Source organism: Caenorhabditis briggsae, assembly GCF_000004555.2.
Source record: "Caenorhabditis briggsae complete genome, chrIV, whole genome shotgun sequence".
Classification (NCBI taxonomy): domain Eukaryota; kingdom Metazoa; phylum Nematoda; class Chromadorea; order Rhabditida; family Rhabditidae; genus Caenorhabditis; species Caenorhabditis briggsae.
In genome coordinates, this window is record NC_013487.2 from 2,838,814 (window position 1) to 2,861,259 (window position 22,446).

The window sequence follows — 22,446 nt, forward strand, 5'->3', positions numbered from 1 at the left end:
TTTTAGCATGTTCTAGAACGTTCTAGAACTTTCTGGAATTTTCTAGAATGTTCTGAAGTTTTTTAGAATTTTCTGGAATGTTCTAGAATTTTGCGCATAACTTAAGAACCTTGTATTCTGTAGAAAATTACTATGACCCATTTTCAGTAGTCCACAGGATCGAAATTTAAGTGATATACGAAAAAAAAGAAATTAAAAAATTTTTAAGTTTTGAAGATTTGTGCTCAATTTTATGTAGGCAACACATAGATAGACCAAAAAAACCGCTTTGCAAAATTTCATGAAGCTTTATTGAGTTTGAGCACAATTTTGAAAATTTCGATTCTCAACCCTATAGGTTCCCTATTAGCTAGAAGGCCCAGGACACCATAGACATGAAGCGCTCGGTAGTCCATGACTACGTACCACACACCACTATAGGAGTCCCATGTCCCTTTGAGTTATTCAAGTTAATGTCCGAAACACACAGACACACCTACACACAGAAAAGTTTCCTTAGTAAGAAGTAGATATTAGACAGGATCAACGTCAAATTCAATGCATACGGCGAACAACGTATAAATTCGACGTCTTCTTTGTGTTCGAAAATTTTGGCAGTTTTTCGTATCTTACTATTCGCTTTACTATTAGTGTTTTACTGTTTTGATATTTCGGTAGTGAAATTACGAAAAAATCCTTAGTCATTGCTGTTTTAGATTATGCATAAATTTTTAGACTTCGAACGGTGTTCACACACTTTTCTAGCTACCGTACCCCATTCATCTGTTAGAAGCTGACCGCGAAGCTCACAGTCAGCCTTTTTCCATTCCTAGAGTGACAGAATCATTTTTGAATTGAAAATTCCTTTCAAAAATCACAAATTGTTTGTTGTTTCATTTTTATGACAAATCTACAAATTATAACTGCAGTCTCAATTGTTCAGTGCTTCAAAAATTAGTTGTTCAATTTCAATATTTTCGGAATTGTTCCAATGTTCATTCAGTCTGTTGGAAAAACCACAAAAATCAAAGAAAAATCCACCTGTTTCATTTCATCTACATTTAATTCCCATTTTATTACAGAAATTTGGCAATGAAGACAAAAAGAGTGGGGGTCGTAAAGCAACCGAGATGACCGTAATGGCGTATAAAAATAGGAAAATCTGTGGGGAGAAGAGAAATACAAATAAAAAAGAAAAACTCGTACAATTAAATTGAGAACAATACAATAAAACATTTTAGAGGTGGTTGGCGTTTTTCAGACGAATCACTATATATAGACACTGGAGAAGGTTTGGGGGGAGAAACCCGTGGAAAAGGCACCAGAGAGAAATAAAAACTACAAACTACAAAAATAAAATATTTACTGATGAGCAACGGTTGGCATGAGTCTGTTGGAATACATGGCTTGGAGGGAAAATGGGAGAACTAGAGGGTTCATGGTCATATTCATACCCATTGGGGTCATCATTGGTCCCATGGCTCCTGGTTTGGAGTATGGGTTGAAGCGTTGGGGTGTTGACGTGGCAGAACGAGCGGCTTTGCCTCCAGAAGTCGATGGTTCAGATGATGTCGAGGAGGAGGATGGAGATGGTGCATGGGTTTTCTGGAAAAATCATAGGTTGAGCTACACGGTTAAGAAGTAGATCAATGGGATTTTTGTCTGATCAAGGGAACTATTTAGATGTCTGGTCTTTTGGAACTTCCAAAATTCAAAATTTCAAAAATCTGAAAATTCAGACATTGGAAATTGGATAAAAAACAGAATTTGCAAAAGAGCAATAGCGACCACCGCAATAAACAAAGTTAATGGAATTTTGAAAACTTGTTGAAACCGAAAAATTAAAATTTTCAGATTCTATAAATCTTAAAATTCTATGAATCTCAAAACCCAGAGCTTTGAGGACCCCAAGAAAACAGACAAATGAAAATTTAAAAAGTGGAAAATTTAGTACTAACTAATAAGAATGTAAGTTTAGGCGAATTTTAAAATCTAATTGAAACCGAGAAAAATGTGATTTTTTCTAATTTTTTGAACTCTGAAAAATTGAAATTGCTTGAAAATTGTATCCTAAAAGTTTTCAAAACTAATGGGAACAGAAAATTTTTGATAATTGAAAATCGAATTTTTAAATATAAACTATCGTCCAATCAATAAAAATTTATTCTGACAAAACTTTCACCAACGTTTTGAAACAGAAATTTTAAATTTCCAAAAAAAAGCTCACCTTAACATGATTGGTCAACTCGCTCTCGTCATCAAAGCTCTTTCCACAGGCGACATCAGAATCCACCCAGTTGCATTGGAATTTGGCTGGTGTCTTCTGACGTTTGGGGGTTGGGACTGGCGACGTGGCTTTCTTAGATTCAGAAGACGTCTTTGGGGACGCAGATGACGTGGATGGTTTGGAGAAGTCTGTTGGGGTAGAGGCAGCGGCGGTCGAGGTGGCTGCGGCCGAAGCGGCCAAGAGGGCTTGGTAGGATGTTGGGGTTGGCATTCTGGAAAATTTGAAGGTTCAAGATATAAATAGCTAGGGCCCTTCAGGATCCATATGATTTTGTAAGGCCGTAAAATTAATCTCAACGGCCCAAAAGGGTTATAAGACAAATAAAGATACAGTAACCTATACTTGCACTTGAGCTCAATTATCTCAAAATCCATAAGAGATATCAAAAATTAGTCAACTGATGAAACGTTTGCCATATTATGAACAATATTTTATCAGTTGACACATTTTTGGTGTCAATAGCAGGAACTGATATAAATTGGCTCAAAGTTGCAAGTCAGGGATCCTTCTGTTACAAATTTTATGGTATGTTAAAGGTGGTAGACGCTTGTTTAGCATGAAAAAAATTCAGTTTCAAAATGTTCACAATTTTTGAAAGTAATTATGATTTTAGTAATTCCAGGAGTCTTTAAAAATAGGAGAAGAAAAGTAGGTCAAATAAAAAATCTAGAAAACTCACCCAGTCATAGTTGGCATCATGGCTCCAGCGTACATTGAGAACAATGGGTGAGCTGCAAATTGAGCCATCACTTCAGCACTCATTTGACCTCCATTTTTGACTCCATTCGATGATCCTGGACACGTCATACACGCCGGATTAGCACATGGTTGACGCATCATAGCAAACGGACAAATCGGCATTCGTTGAGCCATTGGAGCTATTTGAAAAGCGCCGGGGAACGGGTAATGAGCAGCCATCATTGGATTGAAGAATGGGAAACCCATTGGAGGCATTCCCATTGGAAATTGAGGCTTCGGAAGGCCTGGGAATGTGAGTGTCGGCTCTTTTGATTGAGGTGTTGATCGTGGTGATGGGGCTTTTGGTTTTTGTTGATGGGAGGACTCTTTTTTCTCGTGGTATGGAGAGCCGAGAGTCTTTTTCATGGATCCTTCGGGAAGGCCAATCGTTTCGCATGTTTTTGCGAGAAGGGCGAGAGGGGATTTTCCGGGTTCTGCCTGTAAAGAATTGGGATTAAAGATTTTCTTAGTCTGGGGAGTTGTTATACTTTTTCGGTATTTTGATTATGAAAATTAATATTCAGAAAATCGAAAGATTTATTCATTGATCGTCTCAATGTCTTTAAAAGTTTATAACGTTCTGAAACAGATTTTTTCGAAATTCATTTTTAAAAATTTTCAATTCTCTAAAAAGCCTGAATTTCTTTTTTTTCAATTTTTACTGAAAATTTTCAAATGGAAAACTTGGATCAGAATTTTTGGTGAAATATTGAGTTTAACATTTTTGGGGACATTCAAGAAAAAAAAACCTGACAGTACTAGATATCTAAAAATTTGCAAAAAATATCAAAAATCAGTGAAAATGTATTTTTTTTTTGAAAATTCAAAAGTCAAAAATCTTCAAATTAAAAAATTTTAATTCTGGAAAACTATCGGAAATCAGTGAAACTGAAAAATTTTTGAAATTCGGAAAGTTTCAAATTTTGGTAACATTTTGAAAAAGAGCAAAAACTGGTTGAAAATATAGTTGAATGCAAAAAATTCAAAAAATTTCATATTTTCAAATTTTACCGAAATTTTGAAAACTAGCAGAAAAGTCAATCCACTAAAAAATGATAAATTTGCACAATATGAAAATCAGGTGATAAAGAAATCTTTTTCTGAAATCTTTGAAGAAATTTCAAACTAGAAAATATCAGCAATAAAAAACGTCTACTTACCGTAGTTGGCGTATAATCCGTAATATACTGTGAGGACGAAGACGAAGTCATTATAATAACGGACCAAAAAGTTGAGACTAAATAAGACAGAGACCCCGCGAGGACTCTTCTATCGGCACGTTCAAAAAGAAAAAGAGAGACTGACAGGGGAAGAGTGGGGCGGGGCCAAGGCGGGGGAAGAAGTGGGCGGAGCCAATGTTTGACAGGCGGCAATCTGAGGGGAGGGGGGGGGGGGGAGACGACAAGAGAGATGATGATGACAAGAGGGGTGGGGGGAGAGGCAATTTATGATGTGTCACTTGATGAATGAGATTGGATGGAGAAGGTGTGAAGAAGAACGTTACACATCACATTTATTTAATCTACAATATAAATCTCTCTATATGTGTACGTTAGGAAAGACAGAGAGAGACTTCCTTCTCTTTTCCTCCCTTTTTCGGCAACTTCGGGGTTTGACAGGTCAAGATGGAGTGATGGGTAAAGGAAAACTGACACTTCGTCTTGTCTCCTTTTCTTTCTTTGCCGAATCTGCAAAAATCATCATAAACATATAAGACAAGTGTTTGATGTCTCAGACTGATTTAAACGTGATGTGACACTGGAAGAGTATGGGGACAATGGGTGGTGACAGATAGGGAATATTTAAAGGGACAGGAGCGCTTTTGGGAGGAAGATTCATACTTGTCAACCGAGCCGGTTTGAACCCGGAGGCCGTGATGTCCCCTGAACCTTTTCAGCCTGTGTTTGAAAACCTGGCATTCATAAGTAGTATAATTTTAAATCATTTTGTAGATCTCCTCAAGTTCCACATTTTTCTTTATGAATCAAAAAGAAATTCCCATTTTGAGCCGAGCTACCGTAATCTCTCTGATAGACTGACCCCCTCTCTGACTTTCAACTTTGAGCCTCGGTTCCTGTGAAAGATATAAAAAAAGGTTCAACTGGCGAAATGTTTTTGATATTATGATAAACATTTTGTTGGTAAAATGAAGACTTAATGTTTGACAAATGTGTCAATTTTACAATATACACGATATTCCTGATGTTCATGGACTCAAACTCGGACCCAACTTATCTCGATTCATGTGAAAGATATGAAAAAGAGCCAACTAACAAAATGGATTTGTTAATATGATGAATATTTTGGTAGTTGACCACTTTTCGATATCTTTTGCAGAAAATGAGGTATACGAGCTCAAAGTTGACGGGTAAAAATATCCCTAAAAATATCACAGATTTCAAAATCAAACTTTTTACATCTTCAAAATTCTCAGAAATTTAACGAAGATGTGTATTCTTTAGTTTTTCGGTAAGAACGTTAACTGATTATTTTTTAAAAATGCTTTTCAGAATGTTGGATCACTTTTTTCAAACAAAAACTGTTAATGAGACAGAACAAAAACCAAATGTAGACAATCCCTGTTTTTGGATGATTTTACAAGGGAAGTGTTTTCAGAGAGGCGTTGAGAATTTGCTCAAAATTTCAGTACTGATAGTTTGAGATATCCGCAACACGATGACGAAAAAATCTAGGTCATAACCCCACCAGGAAGCTGAAAATCTTCGTCTGAAAATTCTGCCCGATTTGGGCGCGCACTTTCCCCCCTCTCCTATACGCCTTCCGCGCCAGAGGAAAATGTCGGTTGTGTGGTGTAGCGGTAAGAGGGTAACTCATTAGGTGAGACTCCACTGGTTCGAACCCCACTGTGGTTAACATTTTTTTTTGTTTTTTTTTCATGTTTCTCTAACAATCAGAAGTTATCAGTAGAGCATGGATTTGTATGTCAACTCGCAGAAATTTCTGGAAGCAGCAGAAAATTGCTATAAAAGGCGATTTTTTTTTCATTTGTTCCTGTTTTTTTTTCTTCGTATTTATAGCTATTATTTGTCTAGCTGATGTCGAAGTTTCGTCGCATTTTGACATACATTCTGGATCTGGGAGTCAATCCTAGCTCGGTTTGGAATCACTTCTAGGAAGATCACAAAATTTGTTTCCACGATTCGTCGTTATGACCTAGATTTTTTCGTCATCGTGTTGCGGATGTCTCAAACTATCAGTACTGAAATTTTGAGCAAATTCTCAACGCCTCTCTGAAAACACTTCCCTTGTTAGAAGATTAATGTATTTGGCTACCAAATAATATTGTATTGAAATACATTTACCAGAAATTCAGAACCAGTTGAAACAGTAAAAATGTTATTTTCCGTATTTTGTGAAACCCCTTAAAATTTGTTTTTCAGTTTTACAACCAAATCAATTATCAAACTTTTGAGAATATATTTAAAATATGCAAAGATTCAAAAACGGGGGAAATTAAAAAATTGAATTTTCTTGAAATTCAAATTGAAACTGCTGAACATTTCATGTGACGGTTGTGATAAGCCTGTAATAGAAAGGTCCCTGTGACTTAATCCAATTTATCTGGATTTCTGTCAGAGATATGTAAAAATTGTCAACTGAAAAATACATAGTTGTTGATTTTATGATATTTTTAGCAAGTTAATAATTTTTTGATATCTCTCCCAGGAGCTAAATTTCGTTGAAATTGACCGGTTTTGACAGGGTACGTCAGTGAAAGTAGATTTTTTGTAAGGATTTCCGGTTGAAACTTCTTGAAGCACTGTAACCCAGCCAATAACTCAATAAACTTTTTTATATGCGAAAAAGGCTTACAAGCTCAGTGGAACATTAGTTTTTTGACATACTTTCAAAATTGAAAAACAAATAGAAATATCAGTTTGTAGCCACTTTTAAAGACTATGTAACTTAAATAATGGGGATTTTCAAGAATTTGAGACACGCCAAACTGTACTTTTTGCATTTTTATTATTTCAAAAAATTTGGTTCAGTTTCATTATCATCTAAAAGCATTTCTCAAAATCTTAAAATACAATCTGTCGAATTTATCATTATTCACATGTTCCTGTATTACATTTGTTAGTTTGAAAAACAACCTAACAGCAAAATAATAAGTTTGTACAGTAATCCTCCTATCTTCAAATTTATTTTCGACAAAAGTAATAGCATTATGATTCGAAATGCACGCTACTAATTCAAAATTTAGAAAAAAACGAGCAAACAGAAAATCTGAATTTGATAAGAAACCGGAAAATGAAAATAATCAAAAACAATTATTTTTAGGTGGAGAAATAAAAATCATTTAGAATATATTGAACAACATAAAATAACACCATTGAAGCTATCATAGACTTTTTGAAACAGCTAATTTTTGTTGTGAAAAACGAAAAATTTATTTTAAAAAAATCAGATCAGAAGGGTTTCAACAACAGACTATTGTCCAATTTTGTTTTTCCCTGATGGAATTGAACATTTAGACAAAATAGTGAATGCGCCGCGTCGCAACTAGCTGAGCTACGCAGTCGTAAGCGTATACAAGAGGGGTACGGTAACCACAAAAAGGTGTAAACAGCGATTACTGTACACCATCACGAAAGAATGCATACTCTGGCTATTAAAACTTTTTGGATTTCCGTTTTAACTCAATAGGCAAAAGAATAGGTAATCTTAACTAGATTTTAAAAAATTTGTCACATTTTTGAAACACGAGTGTTTTTTTACGATTCGTCCTTTGGATCCAAATTATCTTGGTTCCTGAAAATGATATGAGAAAGTTATCAACTAAAAAATTGTTGTAAGTTTTACGAAAAACATTTGCTAGTTGACAACTTTTTGATATCTTTCACAGGAGTTGAACTAACTTGAATTACAGTGACCCAACTTTTTTTAAATAGATTCTCCAGAAAAAAATTGTTCGTCATAACATTTTGGCACCTGCTCCCAAAACTTTTATTTTTATGAAACCAATAAAAATGACATTTTTTCCGGCTCAAATTTCCAGGTAGCCAATAAAAATTGCTCGTTCGTTCACCATCTGTTTATACATTCAAAAAGCACATGTTTTATTGTTGTTGAGGCTTAGATTTTATGCCTTTTTTATGTCATAGGACTTATCAATATATTCAGAAAATAAGAGCGCGATCGTTTTTATCTTATGACACAGTCGTAAAAGTTTTTTTTTATAGATGAGACGGTACGCAAAAAAGACAAGGGCGATATCATTTAGAGAAGAAATGCGTCTTTCTCAACGATTTACGACTTTTTGTCGGGGCTCTTTGAGCGTGTTTCGTGTCGCATCGCTCTGCCCATAAAATCGGGTGATAAAAAAGATAAAATGCACGATGTATGTGTGTATGTATGTGTGCAACTGATACATATGTATGTACATACACAGGTTTTATGGATCCTAAATGGGTTTATTACCTTGCTTTAGGAGACGTCATAAACATTTTGGCTGATTGTGTATGCTCCTTTAAGGAATGTGTATGAGCCTTTAGAGGGGCTCGAGGCAGGCTGTTACATTAGAGCCCGTTGTGCATATTTTAAACTATTTTACGTCGGCCTCTGTGAAAGACACTAATAAGTTGTCAATTATCAAAACGTTTGGCACAAAATCAGTAACATTTGATTTGCTTACTATTTTTTGGCATCTCACAGAAACTGAGAAAAATTGAATTGAACTTAAAATTGTAATTTGAAATAATTAGCACAGGCTCGTCTAGATTCAGCAGCTAAAAAACTTCATAATCACTAAATCGAAAATCGCTGCACATATGGAAAAGTTGAAGCAGTAATTTTCGCGAAACATCGTCGTTTTTTAAAAGAAATTCTAGATATTGTATTGAAACGCATGAGCTGAAACTTTTAGAATTCTTAATGTTCACTTAACTCTGGTAGGTTTGTAATTTGAAAGTTGGAAATTTGAACATAAACATTACATATCTGTAACCACAAAGTCAATAATTAGCCGCAAATGTGGAAAAGTTGAAACAGTAGTTTTCAGCCAAAAAAAGACTTTTCAGAAATGACCCTGTATAGGTTGAAATGTTGGTCGTTCTCCTGAAATTATAATAGTGGTAGACATAAAAAACTGAAAAGCTTAGTATGCTTGAAACAAAGTTGATAAGGTCTCAGCAAAAATCCGCAACAGTTGTGCATCACTTGCGCAACAGGCGCCCGTCGACCCTGAAACTGTTGCGCAAATGCTGTGGAACTGTAGGGGAAAAGTGTTACAGATGCTGGGCAAGTGCTGTATCGTACCTAGCGGCGGCCGCGCGGATCCTTGCTTTTTACTATTTTTATCTGATAAAAAAACGACTTTGGTACAATTTAATATCACAATATTTATTGATACAAAAATTATTTACATTTAAAAATATAAGAATAAATTAGAAATTAATATATTTTCGAGGAGTCCTGTCGAGCACAATTCAAAAATTTGGTGAATTTCGTTGATGGGCGTGTGTCGTAGTTCTCATAGATGGAACGCAATCTGAAATTTAGCTATTTCAAAAGATGTAGGAGACTACTAAATGTTTTGTAAGAAATTACATAAGAAAAGAGAAAACATTACGTACCTCTTTACTTTTTTTCTCCTGATTTTTCGTCCGACTTCTAACCATGAATCTACTGAACTCGCCTTCAGTCAACTTTCGAATCAGGGAAACACTGAAACTTCTATTACAATTGAAAAATTGGAAAAATATTACAAAATTTACCTTAGTTATTGGTCCCAATTCGTTCACTCCAAGTCGAAAGGGTTGTCGCACGGCGAATTCGGCGGATTTGCTCGAAGCTCTGAATCATAACATAGCTATAATTAATAATGGCTCAAACTTCAATGAAAATTCCATTAATTTTCTCTGGAATATTCAGATTGAAGATTTCAAAAAGTTATTGTACCAACACTATGAAATTAAATTAAAATTTTTCGGCGCTCCAATCGGCTTGAAGTCATGAGTGCAAGAAAAAGTCTTCATAATGTCTGCCCGATTTGTCCCAAAACTCTCGGTTTCCACTATTCCAAATATTTAGAAATCATTAGTTTTGCTATTTCGCACAATTTTACGATCTCAAGTACTTTAAACAAAACTGTCAGCATTTGAGTTCTACCTCTTAACTCCAAAACAAACAATGCCAACTCTAATTACCCTAATTACACTTTTTAATTACCTATTGTACATACACCAAATTTGAATCCAATTCCTTAGTTTTCTTCCACAACCATCTTTTCCCATCACTCAACTCCTAACAAATATTACACACTTCATTCATTTTCCCCCATATTTATTTCTCTTTTCCATTTCGCGCGGGGTCCTTTGATGTTAAATGGGGAGAGGTGTTGGTCGGACGGAGGGGTGGCATTTCCCTCGTCCCCACCAAATGGTGTTAATTGATGAATTTATTGGTGACAAGAAGGAAAAGAGGGAAAAGGAGATGAAGGGAGAGTCGATGCAATAAAATTGTCAAAAGGGGTGTCTTTGTATTCGTCTTTGTTCCGGAAAGATTGATGAGCTCACTAGGTGGTCGCGCGCCCGCGGAGAATTTGGGAAGAACGGAAGCATATGGAACAAGTTTCGAGAGTTATACGGAGATTTGAAATTTGTATGACCAGGACAGTGGTCTAGGTCGTAGGATCGGTGCCGTGGATAAACCACGCTCACTATCAGTGATCCCAAGAACTAATCACCGTAACTCACATGTTGCAGAAGTACAGTAACCAAATTGTCTAGAAATCTAGAAGTACAGTTTGTCTTGAAATCGCTTAAAATTGAAAACTGTCTGTTGCAGAAGTACAGTAACCAAAGATATGTAGCAGTGCTCAACCGATTATGAATTTAGTAATAGTACCAGCAACTAGAAGCGGTAAAATTAAACCTTTGAATCCGAAAACATATCTTGTACAATTACACTATCAAATCACATTTTAAAAAATGTTTAGTTATAAAAGTTTTGGAACAGAGACTTTTGAAATTTGAGAAAAGTAGATTCACTTTTCTAGGGAAAAACAGCAACGACAGAATCAACAAAAATTTGTGAATGAAGTCCCGAAAGTAGAATTGAGAGCTCAGAAACTGAAAAATGCAATGTTTATAGAGCAGGTATGATTTTTCCTGATAGAACAGACGGAATATTCCCATTGCGTAAAAGTTGACATTTCAAAACCGATGAAGCAGTAAGAAACCTGAAATTTTTCTTCTAAATTTTTCACATTTTTTTTCTCGAAATCGAATGTTGAATTTTATGATGAATGATAACGTTTCAAAAAGCATATGATACGTTTAGTTCAATTCTGCATGATAATTCTCTGCTGTTACCATAACAATTTGAACCAGAAAAATTATGATTTTGATGTGAACATTGTTTGTTATTTTTAAATTTCAGTTTCATGGTTTTGGTAAATGGCGGAGCATTTTTTGATGAGCAATGAAATGATATACTTTTCATCCCAGTATCCAAACAGATTCGTAGTTTGAAATAGTCGTGAAATATCACCACATTGCTCAGAAGATAGCTGCGCTGCGCTGCTGATAATTTGCCCAGGGTTTCGACTCCACATGAATCTTTTGTTGACAGAATAACAAAAGAACTTTTTTGTTGTCCCGCCACTTTCAAAGAAAATATAATTTCCAGATAATTTTCTGTTAATGAAGTGTTTTATAACTTCAATGAGTACCAAAGCTCTGTGAAGTTAACTGGAACTTTTGAAACATTAGATATTCGTTATAATTTTTTCCCATTTCAGAATATGTATTTGTTTCAGAACTACATTGTTCGTTCCTCAATAACTATCTGTCTTTAGTCATACTTTTTTTTACCGCGGAGGTCCAACTGATCATTAATATTAACACATCAAACAGATTGAGTTAATTTAGATTTATCAATATTTCAGAATCCCCTCCAAAACCGTCAACTTTCAGTCCATAAGTCTTATTTTCTGTAAACGATAGAGAATTGGGTCATTATATTACTCAGGCGTCGCCGGTTACTTCTGGCCGGAGCTTGGTCAGATTCCGGCAAAGACATTGTGGGAAGCCGACCAAGATCCGACAAATTACCGGCCAGCGACCTCTTAACACGCAGCGCCTTCAAATTCCGTCCAAAATCTGACCATTGTCCGTCCCACTGCTGTCAGTGGGCAGCTTCTGACCAAAATCTAACCAAAATCCGTCCAAAAGCCGAACCCCCCTCAACTTCCGTCCAGAAGTTGCAAGCCGACAGCCGAGTAGTTTACGGTATATTCATTTTAGTGCAAAAGTTATCAATATTTTTTTGAAAAATTTTAAAAAATCACGTTCAGGAGAAAACAGAACATATTTTTCAGAATCAAAATGTTTTGTTCAAAATCGATTGCTGCGAAATTATCTGCTAACCGAATAATACCAAATTAGACTTCATTTGTAAATTAAAGAACTTGAATTTTAAAATTGATTAGTGTGATCACAACGAAAAAATAACGAATTATTCTTCAAATGTGTTACTTTTGAAACTGTGATTTTCAATTGAGTTTCAACTTTCGGTTTTAGATTCGAAAAAATATTAAATTTCGCAGTTTCAAAAACAATATTTCTGGACGCTTGATGAACCATTAAATGATGCGAGACGTGGTCCAAAATTATACTTTTGATAAGCAAATGTTTATACTTTAAAAACGACTCCGCCTCTGACCTAAAGCTAGCAATTTTTCCAGGAGAACAGTTTGAATATTTGTCAGGAGTTTCAAAATTTCGCTGTTTCAAAAAGTTTACATTTTCACCCAAAGTTTCATCGGTTTTATTCCCAGAGAGATTTCCCCCAAATTATAAATGCGACAGTGTAGCTCAACCTAAAATTTTGGCCGCAAGTTTTCGTCCCCAATTCCACCTTAAAAGGTACAAGGACATGAAAATATATTTTTCTCGAAATTTCGTTCTTATCCGCACCGAGGAGTTCAATTTATGGGTACAACGTAGGAGGTACCGTATCGCTAGCAGCTGAGCTACGGTGGCGCAAGCTGGGCGGCTGACCGCGTGAACGCTAATCTCTGTACACCGTGACGTCAAAATGCGTAATTTCTTTTCTTGCTGTTTCGAAATTATTTTATACGAACTTGTTGCTATGAGATGTCCAATTCATTCCGCTTTGCGGCTCCCCTGTTTCAAACCTATTTATGTAGCTTCCTCATTTTTGCATCTGTTGCGTCAAAGCCGAAGACACTAAAAAGACCCATAAATTTCGAAAAAATCGGCCCGCACCATGTCTGTCACATGTTTACAATCGTGTCGGCAGTGACACGATCTCAAATCAAACATGTCAAAAATCTTGATTTGTCCTCTAAATCTGGAATAATAAATTGATTGGTTTTCTCTCCGTCGCCTGCATTGTTATCGGGAAGACAGATGGAGAGAGAGAAAAAAAGAAGGATCATAAAAATAGTCATGTTTGAAGAAATAGAGATAAGAATTCTTCGTCGTCGGCAGAAAAGAGAGAATCACATGAATATGTAATTAAAGAGTTTTGTGGCCCATCGCGGGGGTTTTTAGAGGTGCGCAATACAGTTTACGACACCTTGGTAGACCGTAAACGCTTTGAGGGTTTTGATGATATAGGGAACATTAATTGAGAAATGAGGAGGTTGTTAAATTAGCCTGGGGAAGGTTATTCAGATTCTAAACTCTAGAGTCATGACCGAGAAAGGCAAGAATTAATATGATCAGTAATAAATGGTTTTCTGGGCTAGCTGGGATTTGGCGGTCGGACCACCCTATTGGTTTGTGGTGAAGATGTGTTAAAAATGGGCCAATGATAAGATCAGAAACGAACCGAAAACAGACCAAAAACGAACCAAAAACTTATGAAAAACAGGCCAAAAACAAACCAAAAACGGACCAAAAATGGACCAAAAACAGGCTAAAAGCAGTCCACTCCAGCTGAGCTGCACAGTATAAATATGTCGCATAACTTTTTTTTGATCCGTTTCTGGTCCATTTTTATCTTGTTTCTGGTCCTTTTCGGACCTTTTCGGACCGTTCCTGGTCTGTTTTTCATCTGTTTTTAGTCCGTTTTGGTTCGTTCTGTGTCCGTTTTTGGCCTGTTCCTTGTCCGTTCTTGGTCCGTTTTCGACCCGATTTCGGTCCTTTTTCTTATTTTTTGACCAATTTACAAATTCTCAACTAACCAGAAACTACTAGGACCGCTAAGGCCGCCAAATCCTACCCATCCCATAAGTACAGCAATCAGAAATTCAAATTTAGAGCCGAGCTATGCGTCGGCCAGGGAGTCATAAATCATTCTAATCTCTTGAACCTATTGACAGGTACAAAAAACACAAAACACGCAACACGATGAATCAAAAAAAGAAAAAAGCGACATTTAGGATGATTGGTCGGAGTGCAAATAGCCGGTGATGGTTTTTGACATGGATGGATTAGGGGGGCCAATTACGCAACAAATGTTCCTAGAGACATTTCGGCGGTAACATGAAACACACAGAAAGTAGTTGCGCGGTGTGCAGTAATCGAAACCGTTTTTGATGGGTTACTGGTGACGGGAGACGAGTGAGATAAGCATCTTTAGACAGATTTGTGTGGGTATGTGAATGACATTTGTTCTCTGGGAACTATTGGAGGGACCAACTTGGACCAGGAAAAAAAACTCGGTTTCAAATACACGATTTAGGGATAGAGGTTCAATGCTAATACGATAAGACTCAAGATCTTAGATTTAGTGTTCCCTACAGTCTTTAAAACTAAAAATTGAGAATTGAGTTCGAATGGAAGGACGGGAAATAGTTAATAGTTTGTAGTAAAAGACCCATCAACTTTGACCCAATTTTTCTCGTTTCCTGTGAAAGATATCAAAAAGTTATCAAATGATAAAATGTTGTAAATTTAATGATAACCATTTTCCCAGTTGACCGCTTTTTGATATCTCTTACAGGAATGATAAACTGGCTCAATGTAGACATTCTTGTACATCTTGCACGGTATTTGAGCTTTTCTAGATTGATAACAATAACACTCGGCTCAAGATCAAATCATCCTAAAATAAGAGATTTTTTTCTCAAATCGAAGTCATGAAATTGAAAAAAATTGCTCTTTATAATAAAGAATAACCAATTTGAACATAATTTTTTCAGAAGTCCAAAAACAAATTCTGTTTCAATTTCTTCATTTTGAGTGTCGAAATATATTGAATTTTGTTTGGCGATCGATGCTCTCTTTAAATTTATTATCCTATAAGATATGTTACATAAAAGATTGGGCTCTAGTATGAAATTCTGGTTCTCAAAAAAATTCTGGTCCTTAGAAAAAATTCTGGTCCTTAAAAAGTGTTCATGTAAGTATATATTTTCAATCTGAAATTTTCGAAAAATTTACGAATTTTGTTATTTCAGTTTGTTTCCAAAAGATTCTCATGGTAGACACACTTGGGTTCAAGTCAACGGGGCAAAAAACCGTCCCCAAATAACTTTTGGGCCAGAAGAAATTTAATAATTTCCAAGTTGACGTGGATTTGACCTAATTAGTTTTAATCAACAAGTTGCGACGCGTCATTTTTTGGTGGTACCAGGGATGAGAACTCGGAAAATGAGAACTGCTACATATGAGAACTAGACAAATAAGAACTCGTTTTCCGGCTCTAATTTCAGGCTCAGGATCCAACCTTTTTGAAAAATATTTTCGAAATGGTCTCGTTCTTCACAATACTTCAAGATTTTCCAAAAAAAAATCCGTACAAGCAAGAATTGAACACCGGCAAGAATTGAACATTTTTAAAATATATTTTTTAATCAAAAACATGAAACTGAAAAAAATTGCCTTCTGGATTTTCAGATTAACACCAGTCGCGAGAAAGAAAATAATGTTTCAAGCTTTCCATTTACAGATGAACGATAATTTTTCAGCGATTCTTTCAAATCCGAAAAAAAATGTATCTGTCTAATTTAATTTTATGGGCATCGTAAAACAATTTCTGTTTCAAGATTTTCATTTTGAGTGTCGAAAAGCTTGATGTAAGATTATTTTGAGCTTACTGTAGACTAAAAACCAAGGACACCATTTACTTTGAGCTCATTTATTTCGGTTCCTGTGAGAGATATCAAAAAGTAGTCAATCAAAAAAATGTTTATCATATTATCAAAAATGTTTTATCAGTTTGTCACATTTCTCACAAACTCAAAAAAAACCGACATGAAGTGGTTCTAAATGTAGGAGATTTTCTATCACAGGTTTTGAATTTTCGTTGAGAATAAACGCGAAAAGCAAAATTCAGCGCTTGAATGTCCTGGATATCAACTGATTTATTTCGCTTACGAATTACTGACCAATCAGTATTATTCATCATACATATGATTATCTTAACTTACAATAACAGTAAATTATTTAAATCGCAAAACATACCTTTTTAAATTTCCCTAGTTTCAGATTTTCTAATTTTGACAAAGTATTTAAAACTGGTTTTATCAAAGCATGTCATTTTTTATGATTATCGACTTTCGAGTGACAGTCGTTCTTTTTTTGCCTTTGCTGCATTTCCCTGATAAAATAGTTTAATGTTTCAAAACCTCCACTTCCTTTTCTCATTAATTCGGCTCATTAGTTTGTGCGCGTTCATACAATCCAACTCCTCTTAATTATCACCTGTCACTTCTCCATCCTTTATCTACCGTAATCCTCCGTTCGCACTCTTTTAATGACAAACTACACACCGTTGACGTAATGAAGTGGTAAGAGAAGTAAGTACCTGTCATCGGACACCTTCAGATTCTAATCTTGGTGTAATTTATTTGGTCATATTTTGTATGTTGACAGGATTAGTAGAAAGGACCATACGCAACTAAACAATTACAGTAATCGGTGGAGATTAGAGCTCATGGGAAGCCGATGTAGATTAATAGACGTTATGGGAGGGGTGCTAAGACCCGCTGCTAGGGACCAAAATATAAGAAAATTTGAGGAGAAAATGGATAGCAGAATTTTGTGGGGAACAAAATCAATAATAGAATAGCAGGGTTTTTTGTGAAAATCATTATTATGGAGATGCATTCCAGAAAATTAAAACAACTACTAAAATGGAGACTTTGAAACAGCTTTAACCTTTCACATCGTAAGGAATATCAGAAGCGCCAAAACTTCGTGATAGCACGTGGCTCACACGGATTAATCTCCCTGACAGTCACTAGAAGTAAAACTTGAATGGGAGACAGTTAATTTTTTTTAATTGAAAAATCTTCACAAATCACTGTTTCACAATCATGTAATAACACCGAGAAACAATAATGTATGGTTATGAACTGCATATACTTCCTTTAATTTAAAAAGTTTACTCTTTGTAAGCAAGTTATTTTTCCGAATGGAAAATCGGCTTACCTATATAAAATGTCCTCGAACTAAAATTGTTTAATGTTTCAATAACGTTCTTCTGTGTGATCATGTTATTTAAGCCATTCTTTTACGTCTTCATTCTTTTACGTCTTCCGACGTTATCTACTAATTTGAAGTTTCAGTAGATGATTTCATTTGCTCAGAACGTTTACTTTCGTTTTCTCTTTCTTTTCAGACTAAACGAGCCAAATATTTTTTGTATCGATAAATGTTAATAATGAAACATAAAATTCTTACAGGTGGTGAAACATTTCGAAAAAAGTTCCTTTGTAATTTTCCCAATTGGAGCTCGTATTCGTAACTAACTGACAATGAGCTATGCGGTGGCGAATTTGACTGATCATCTCATTTAGTTGGCTCTTTTGAAATTACGAATGAAGTTAGAAGACAAAAATATGTGCGTTTTACTATGTCATGGAAAAAAGATTTTTCTTCAGAACAATCTAATTTTTACTGTATCTTTTACTGTATCTTCTGTATCTTTTCAATGGTTAAAAAAAATATATACGATTTCAAGTTCCGAATTTTTACTGTTTTCTTTAATCTACGTTTTACAAAGAAAAAAAAACCAAAAACTTGTTCAGAACAGGTGGGACCGAAAAAGCTTTTTTCTGGAAATTGTAGGACCTTTCTTATCGAAAAGAAACAAATCTACTAGAATTTTCCAGTGATGAAATTCCGATGTTTAGAAAAGTAAGGCCTTCAGCTTATTTCAGGACAAAAGTCTGCATTTTACGGTGACGGTGTACAATGGGGCTACCGTACCCCATGGGTCGACAGCTGGCGCCTGTGACCTTATAGCTCAAGTGAAAGTGGCCTTGTGCCTTTAATAATGTCTCCAAAAGCTCAATCCATCGAGTCTTCTTTAAATTCCTCCTTCAATGTGTTTCCCTTACTTCCTTTTTTAAAGCTTTGCTGTTTTATCGGTTTCATGAATTTTCAAAGAACGAGAATTTGGACTACTTACAATTTTATTTTCCAACTGAAATAGGTCTTCGTAAAACTTCTCGAATCTTCCTTTTGGTAAAAAGTAAAATAACGCGATTCTCTTTTAGATTCCAATCACCGTCATTCCATACGGAACATTACGGTTGTCTCGTCTCTCCCGCAAAAAAGTTTTCCTGTGTGCAGTAATCGGTTTCTTAAATCTTCAAAGGGAGAATAACATACTTCACACTTCGTCGTCTTTTTTCGCGCGTCTTCTTTCTTCCGTTTCTCACCTCACCTACTCGATCAAAAAACTGACAGGTGCTGCTGCTGGGACGACGAACATGTCTCTCGCTCTATACATCTCGATTTTAGTGACCTACCTTTATGTCCCACCGGGCGGCAAGTGGGGAGAAACAAAAAGGAATCTATAAAGGTGTCAGAAGGAGTGTCACAGATTTTTGGGTGAAGATTAAGGGTGTTTGGTGTTTGTTTGACGGGTTACACGGAATGATATACGGTGGTTGAGACGAAAAGTTTTATGGGGAGGAATTCTGGGGACCAACTGTTTTGTTTATGATGAGCAATGACGTAAGGGAAATTGCTGAATTAGAGTACCGAGATACCGTAATAAGTTCAAAAGAATGGCTGATGAGCAATGACGTAAGATACCGTAAAACCGGTGCAGACCAACTTCGAAAAAAACTTATCTCGGTTGCTGTAAAAGATATTGGAAAATGTTCAACTGACAAAATATTAGATGTCATGCCTAACTTCTTATCAGTAGAATCTACAAAAAATTGAGTTAATCTCCTATCCTATTCTATACTATGAGCGGGAAACTAGAATTGAAAAAAAATTATGAGCTTGATGAAACTGAAAAGATTGTAAAGTTCGGAAATAGAACGCATCAGATACTTTTGAGTTTTTCAATTTTTTATGAAGTTTTTGAAACTGAAAAATGTCAAACTTGTTTAAAGGGGGCCAGACAGCAAAATTGTCGGGGAAAATTTCAGGGAACGTGTGATTTGCCGTCGCGGTGTTTGCACCTAAAGCACGCAATCCGACGCGCAAACGTTTTTTATTTTTTTATTTTCCTACTTCATTTTTAAAAATTTTAAACGACTTTACAACTTAAAAAACGGTTTTTTTTTGTAATTTATTGTAAAAATCATATAAAATAGATTTTTTTTTTCGTAAATTTCCGGTTCAGTCGAATGATTATTTTGTCAGTGGCCGGTTTTTTCTAAAAATATGCAAAAAAACAAATTTTCTCCGATTGCCGTTTCGTCTTTCTTTCAACTGGTAATTTTTCGTCTCATTATTACTCCGAAAATGAAAACAATGCAGTATGCTTCATGAATGAGGTTTTCAGCAACGCCTTCACATCTTCTGCTCACTTCGCCTTGCGACGAAAATCTCGGAAGGAAAAAAATTATCATTTTACGATTTTTTGAATTGTTTGTGTTCTTACTAAATATTTAATGTATTTTTTGCATAATTTATTTGTTGACATAATAAACTGCATATATTATTTTCAACAGTGTTTCTTATCTCGTAGATAGGCCTTGACGGCACGCTGACGTTCCGAAAACTCCCATTCCAAAAATTTTGAGTTCCAAACGTTGAATCCAAAAGATACAAGCTAAGAAAAAAGGAGAACCATCAGCGGGGATTGAACCTCCGACCTTCTGAATGCTAACCTAGAGCGTACCCACTACACCACGCGTGTTAGAGGCGACGACCGCGTTGATTTGTCTTATGAAGCGACGCCGCTGCAGCAAACGAGTGAGGAAATTACGGTCAGAAAAAAAAGCATTTTTTCGTCGGTGTAGTGTTTTTTTTTCTGGTTTTTAATTACAAAACTATACTTATACTTTAGAGTTACCTCTTTTGAGAAAAAATAAAAATTTTGAAAATTTTGATGTCTCCCCTCCTTTAAAGAGCATCCATTAAGATATTCACCCTAATAGAAAACCACTTGAACTTTGAGCTCAATTATTTCGGCTCCTATATGAGATCCAAAAATCGGTCAACTGATAAAATGTTTGTCATAAAATCAACAAAATTTTATAAGTTGACCAAATTTTGATAACTTTCATAGAAATTGAGATAATCTTGCACAAGTTCAGGTTAAGATTCAAAAATGTAAGTAGATAATTTTTGAGTTTTCCTACTTAATGAAGTCTTTGAAACCGGAAACATGTCAAAAAATGTTTTCCAAAAATTGATGCAAAATTTAAAGTGTTTTCACTTTCAACAGTTCAGAGAGTTGAAAACTACAAAATCTTTCAAAAAATTTCAAGCTTCAAGAAATTCAGAATCCCCAAGAAACGTCTAAAAATTCGAAAATTATTAGAAACTCTAGGAGTATTCAAACTACCAGAAATGTCCAAAATTCTGAAGCTTGAAGAAAATGTAAGATACCAAAGTCATCCAGGAAGTTCTGAATCCCACAATTCTTTAAAGTTAAGGAAAAATGAAATTTCGTTACAGGAAATCAACAAGTTTCGAACATGGGAAAAAATTGGAAGCTCTGATAATTAGTGAATTCCAGGACGTTGCAAATTAGAAGAATTGAAAACGCCAAAATTCGACGCCGGATAACTTTTTTAAATGTTTTCAAAGTGTTTTTTTTAAATGTTTTCAAAGCGCACAAAAGACATAATGAAATAATTGTCTTGTCCAACATTTTCAGGCGAGCTTGTAACAGTCGAATTTTCTTTAGTTTTTAAAGTTTCAGAAATTACAGTTTCAACAACTTTATGAAACTTTTCAGGCCTCACTGATTGATGATTGATAACAAACTTTTCAGGCCTCACTGATTTGATTATGCATATTCCATTATTAGAACATTTTCTCTGTTCTTGTTACTTTTCGAAGTCTAGACTTAAAAATAATAATTGAGTTCTTGTTCATTAAAATCTACATGTGTGGTTAATTTTAATAGCGCAATTCACTCATCAATCAATGATTTTTTGAACAAACTACAACAACATGTATTAGAAGAGCCCCAAACTTTGTTCCAATTTATCTCGGTTCCATCAAAAGATATCAAAAAGTGATTCACTAACTAAATATTGCCCATATTACGGAAAATATGTTGTCAGTTTATCACTTTTTATCAAATTCTACTGAAACCTAGATAAATGGTGTCAAAGAGGACGGTATCTAGTTCTCCGACACAAAAGACTACGAAATTGCATTTTTTAGTACGCATAAATTTTATGAGATTACTGTAGCATAAAAAATTGTTAAATGAAAAACAATTTTATAATCGGTAATTCAGGTAATTTAAATGTACAAATTGTGCTTTAATAATCCATTTTTCAGGGTTTCAGGAAGAAAAAAATAAATGTATTCAGAATTTACCATTTCACTGGTTGGTTAAAAATAGTTTTTTTGATAACTTTGTTGCTATAAAGACGACATCTGGACGACTAACCTACATTTCTGAACAGATACCTTGAAAGATGTAATACACAGATGTCAAAATTAGAACTGAAATAAGTTGTGTCCCTTAAAAACCGCTTATCTCGTTTCGATGGATTCATACAAAAAAGTTGTCAATTACAAAATTGAAGCCCTATGTTTGTTTATTATACTCTGAAATTTTCAAACAAATCGAAATAATGTGCATTACTTTAGTAGGACAGCAAAGTTGACTATTTTCGACTGAAAAATTATATTTTTGTCGGGTACAGTATGTGTATAAAACTGTAATTCCTTCTAGTTGACGTCGTACTGTAACTGCATATCCATTCCTCTTCGTTTTGATCTCCAAATCTCACTAAAACCCGTGAGTGACACCTACACAAACATTGTCAAAGTCTGCCTGTCTCGGTGTATTTTCAAATCTTTTACAGATATTTATCTTTCCAATTCATCTATTTTTCTTTCTCCATATCTCAATCTTTTAGAATATGTGTCGTTGTCGTCGGAAGGTATCTCACATCCCATTTATCATTGTCGCATTGATGATTTTAGGAAATATTTCATTTTCTGTATGTTTGAAGTAAGAAGAAAAAAGAAATGGGATTAGAGATAGATGACACTTAGAAGGGGAATCCAAAATAAAGAGGGACCTGGCAAAGAGAAATTTGAAAATTACTCCAAAAGCCTTGGTTTTGA

The 22,446-nt window shown here is 35.1% G+C and overlaps 1 protein-coding gene across 1 annotated transcript; it reads right to left on the reverse strand.

Moving 5' to 3' along the window:
• Positions 1–1,341: 1,341 nt before the first annotated feature.
• Positions 1,342–4,215, reverse strand: Cbr-tlp-1 (the record flags this gene model as incomplete). The annotated part of the gene is made up of 4 exons (XM_045244939.1): positions 1,342–1,584; positions 2,207–2,477; positions 2,946–3,442; positions 4,165–4,215. 4 exons carry the CDS (start codon positions 4,213–4,215, stop codon positions 1,342–1,344), a joined length of 1,062 nt encoding a protein of 353 aa, XP_045097550.1.
• Between the last annotated feature and the right edge of the window lie 18,231 nt (positions 4,216–22,446).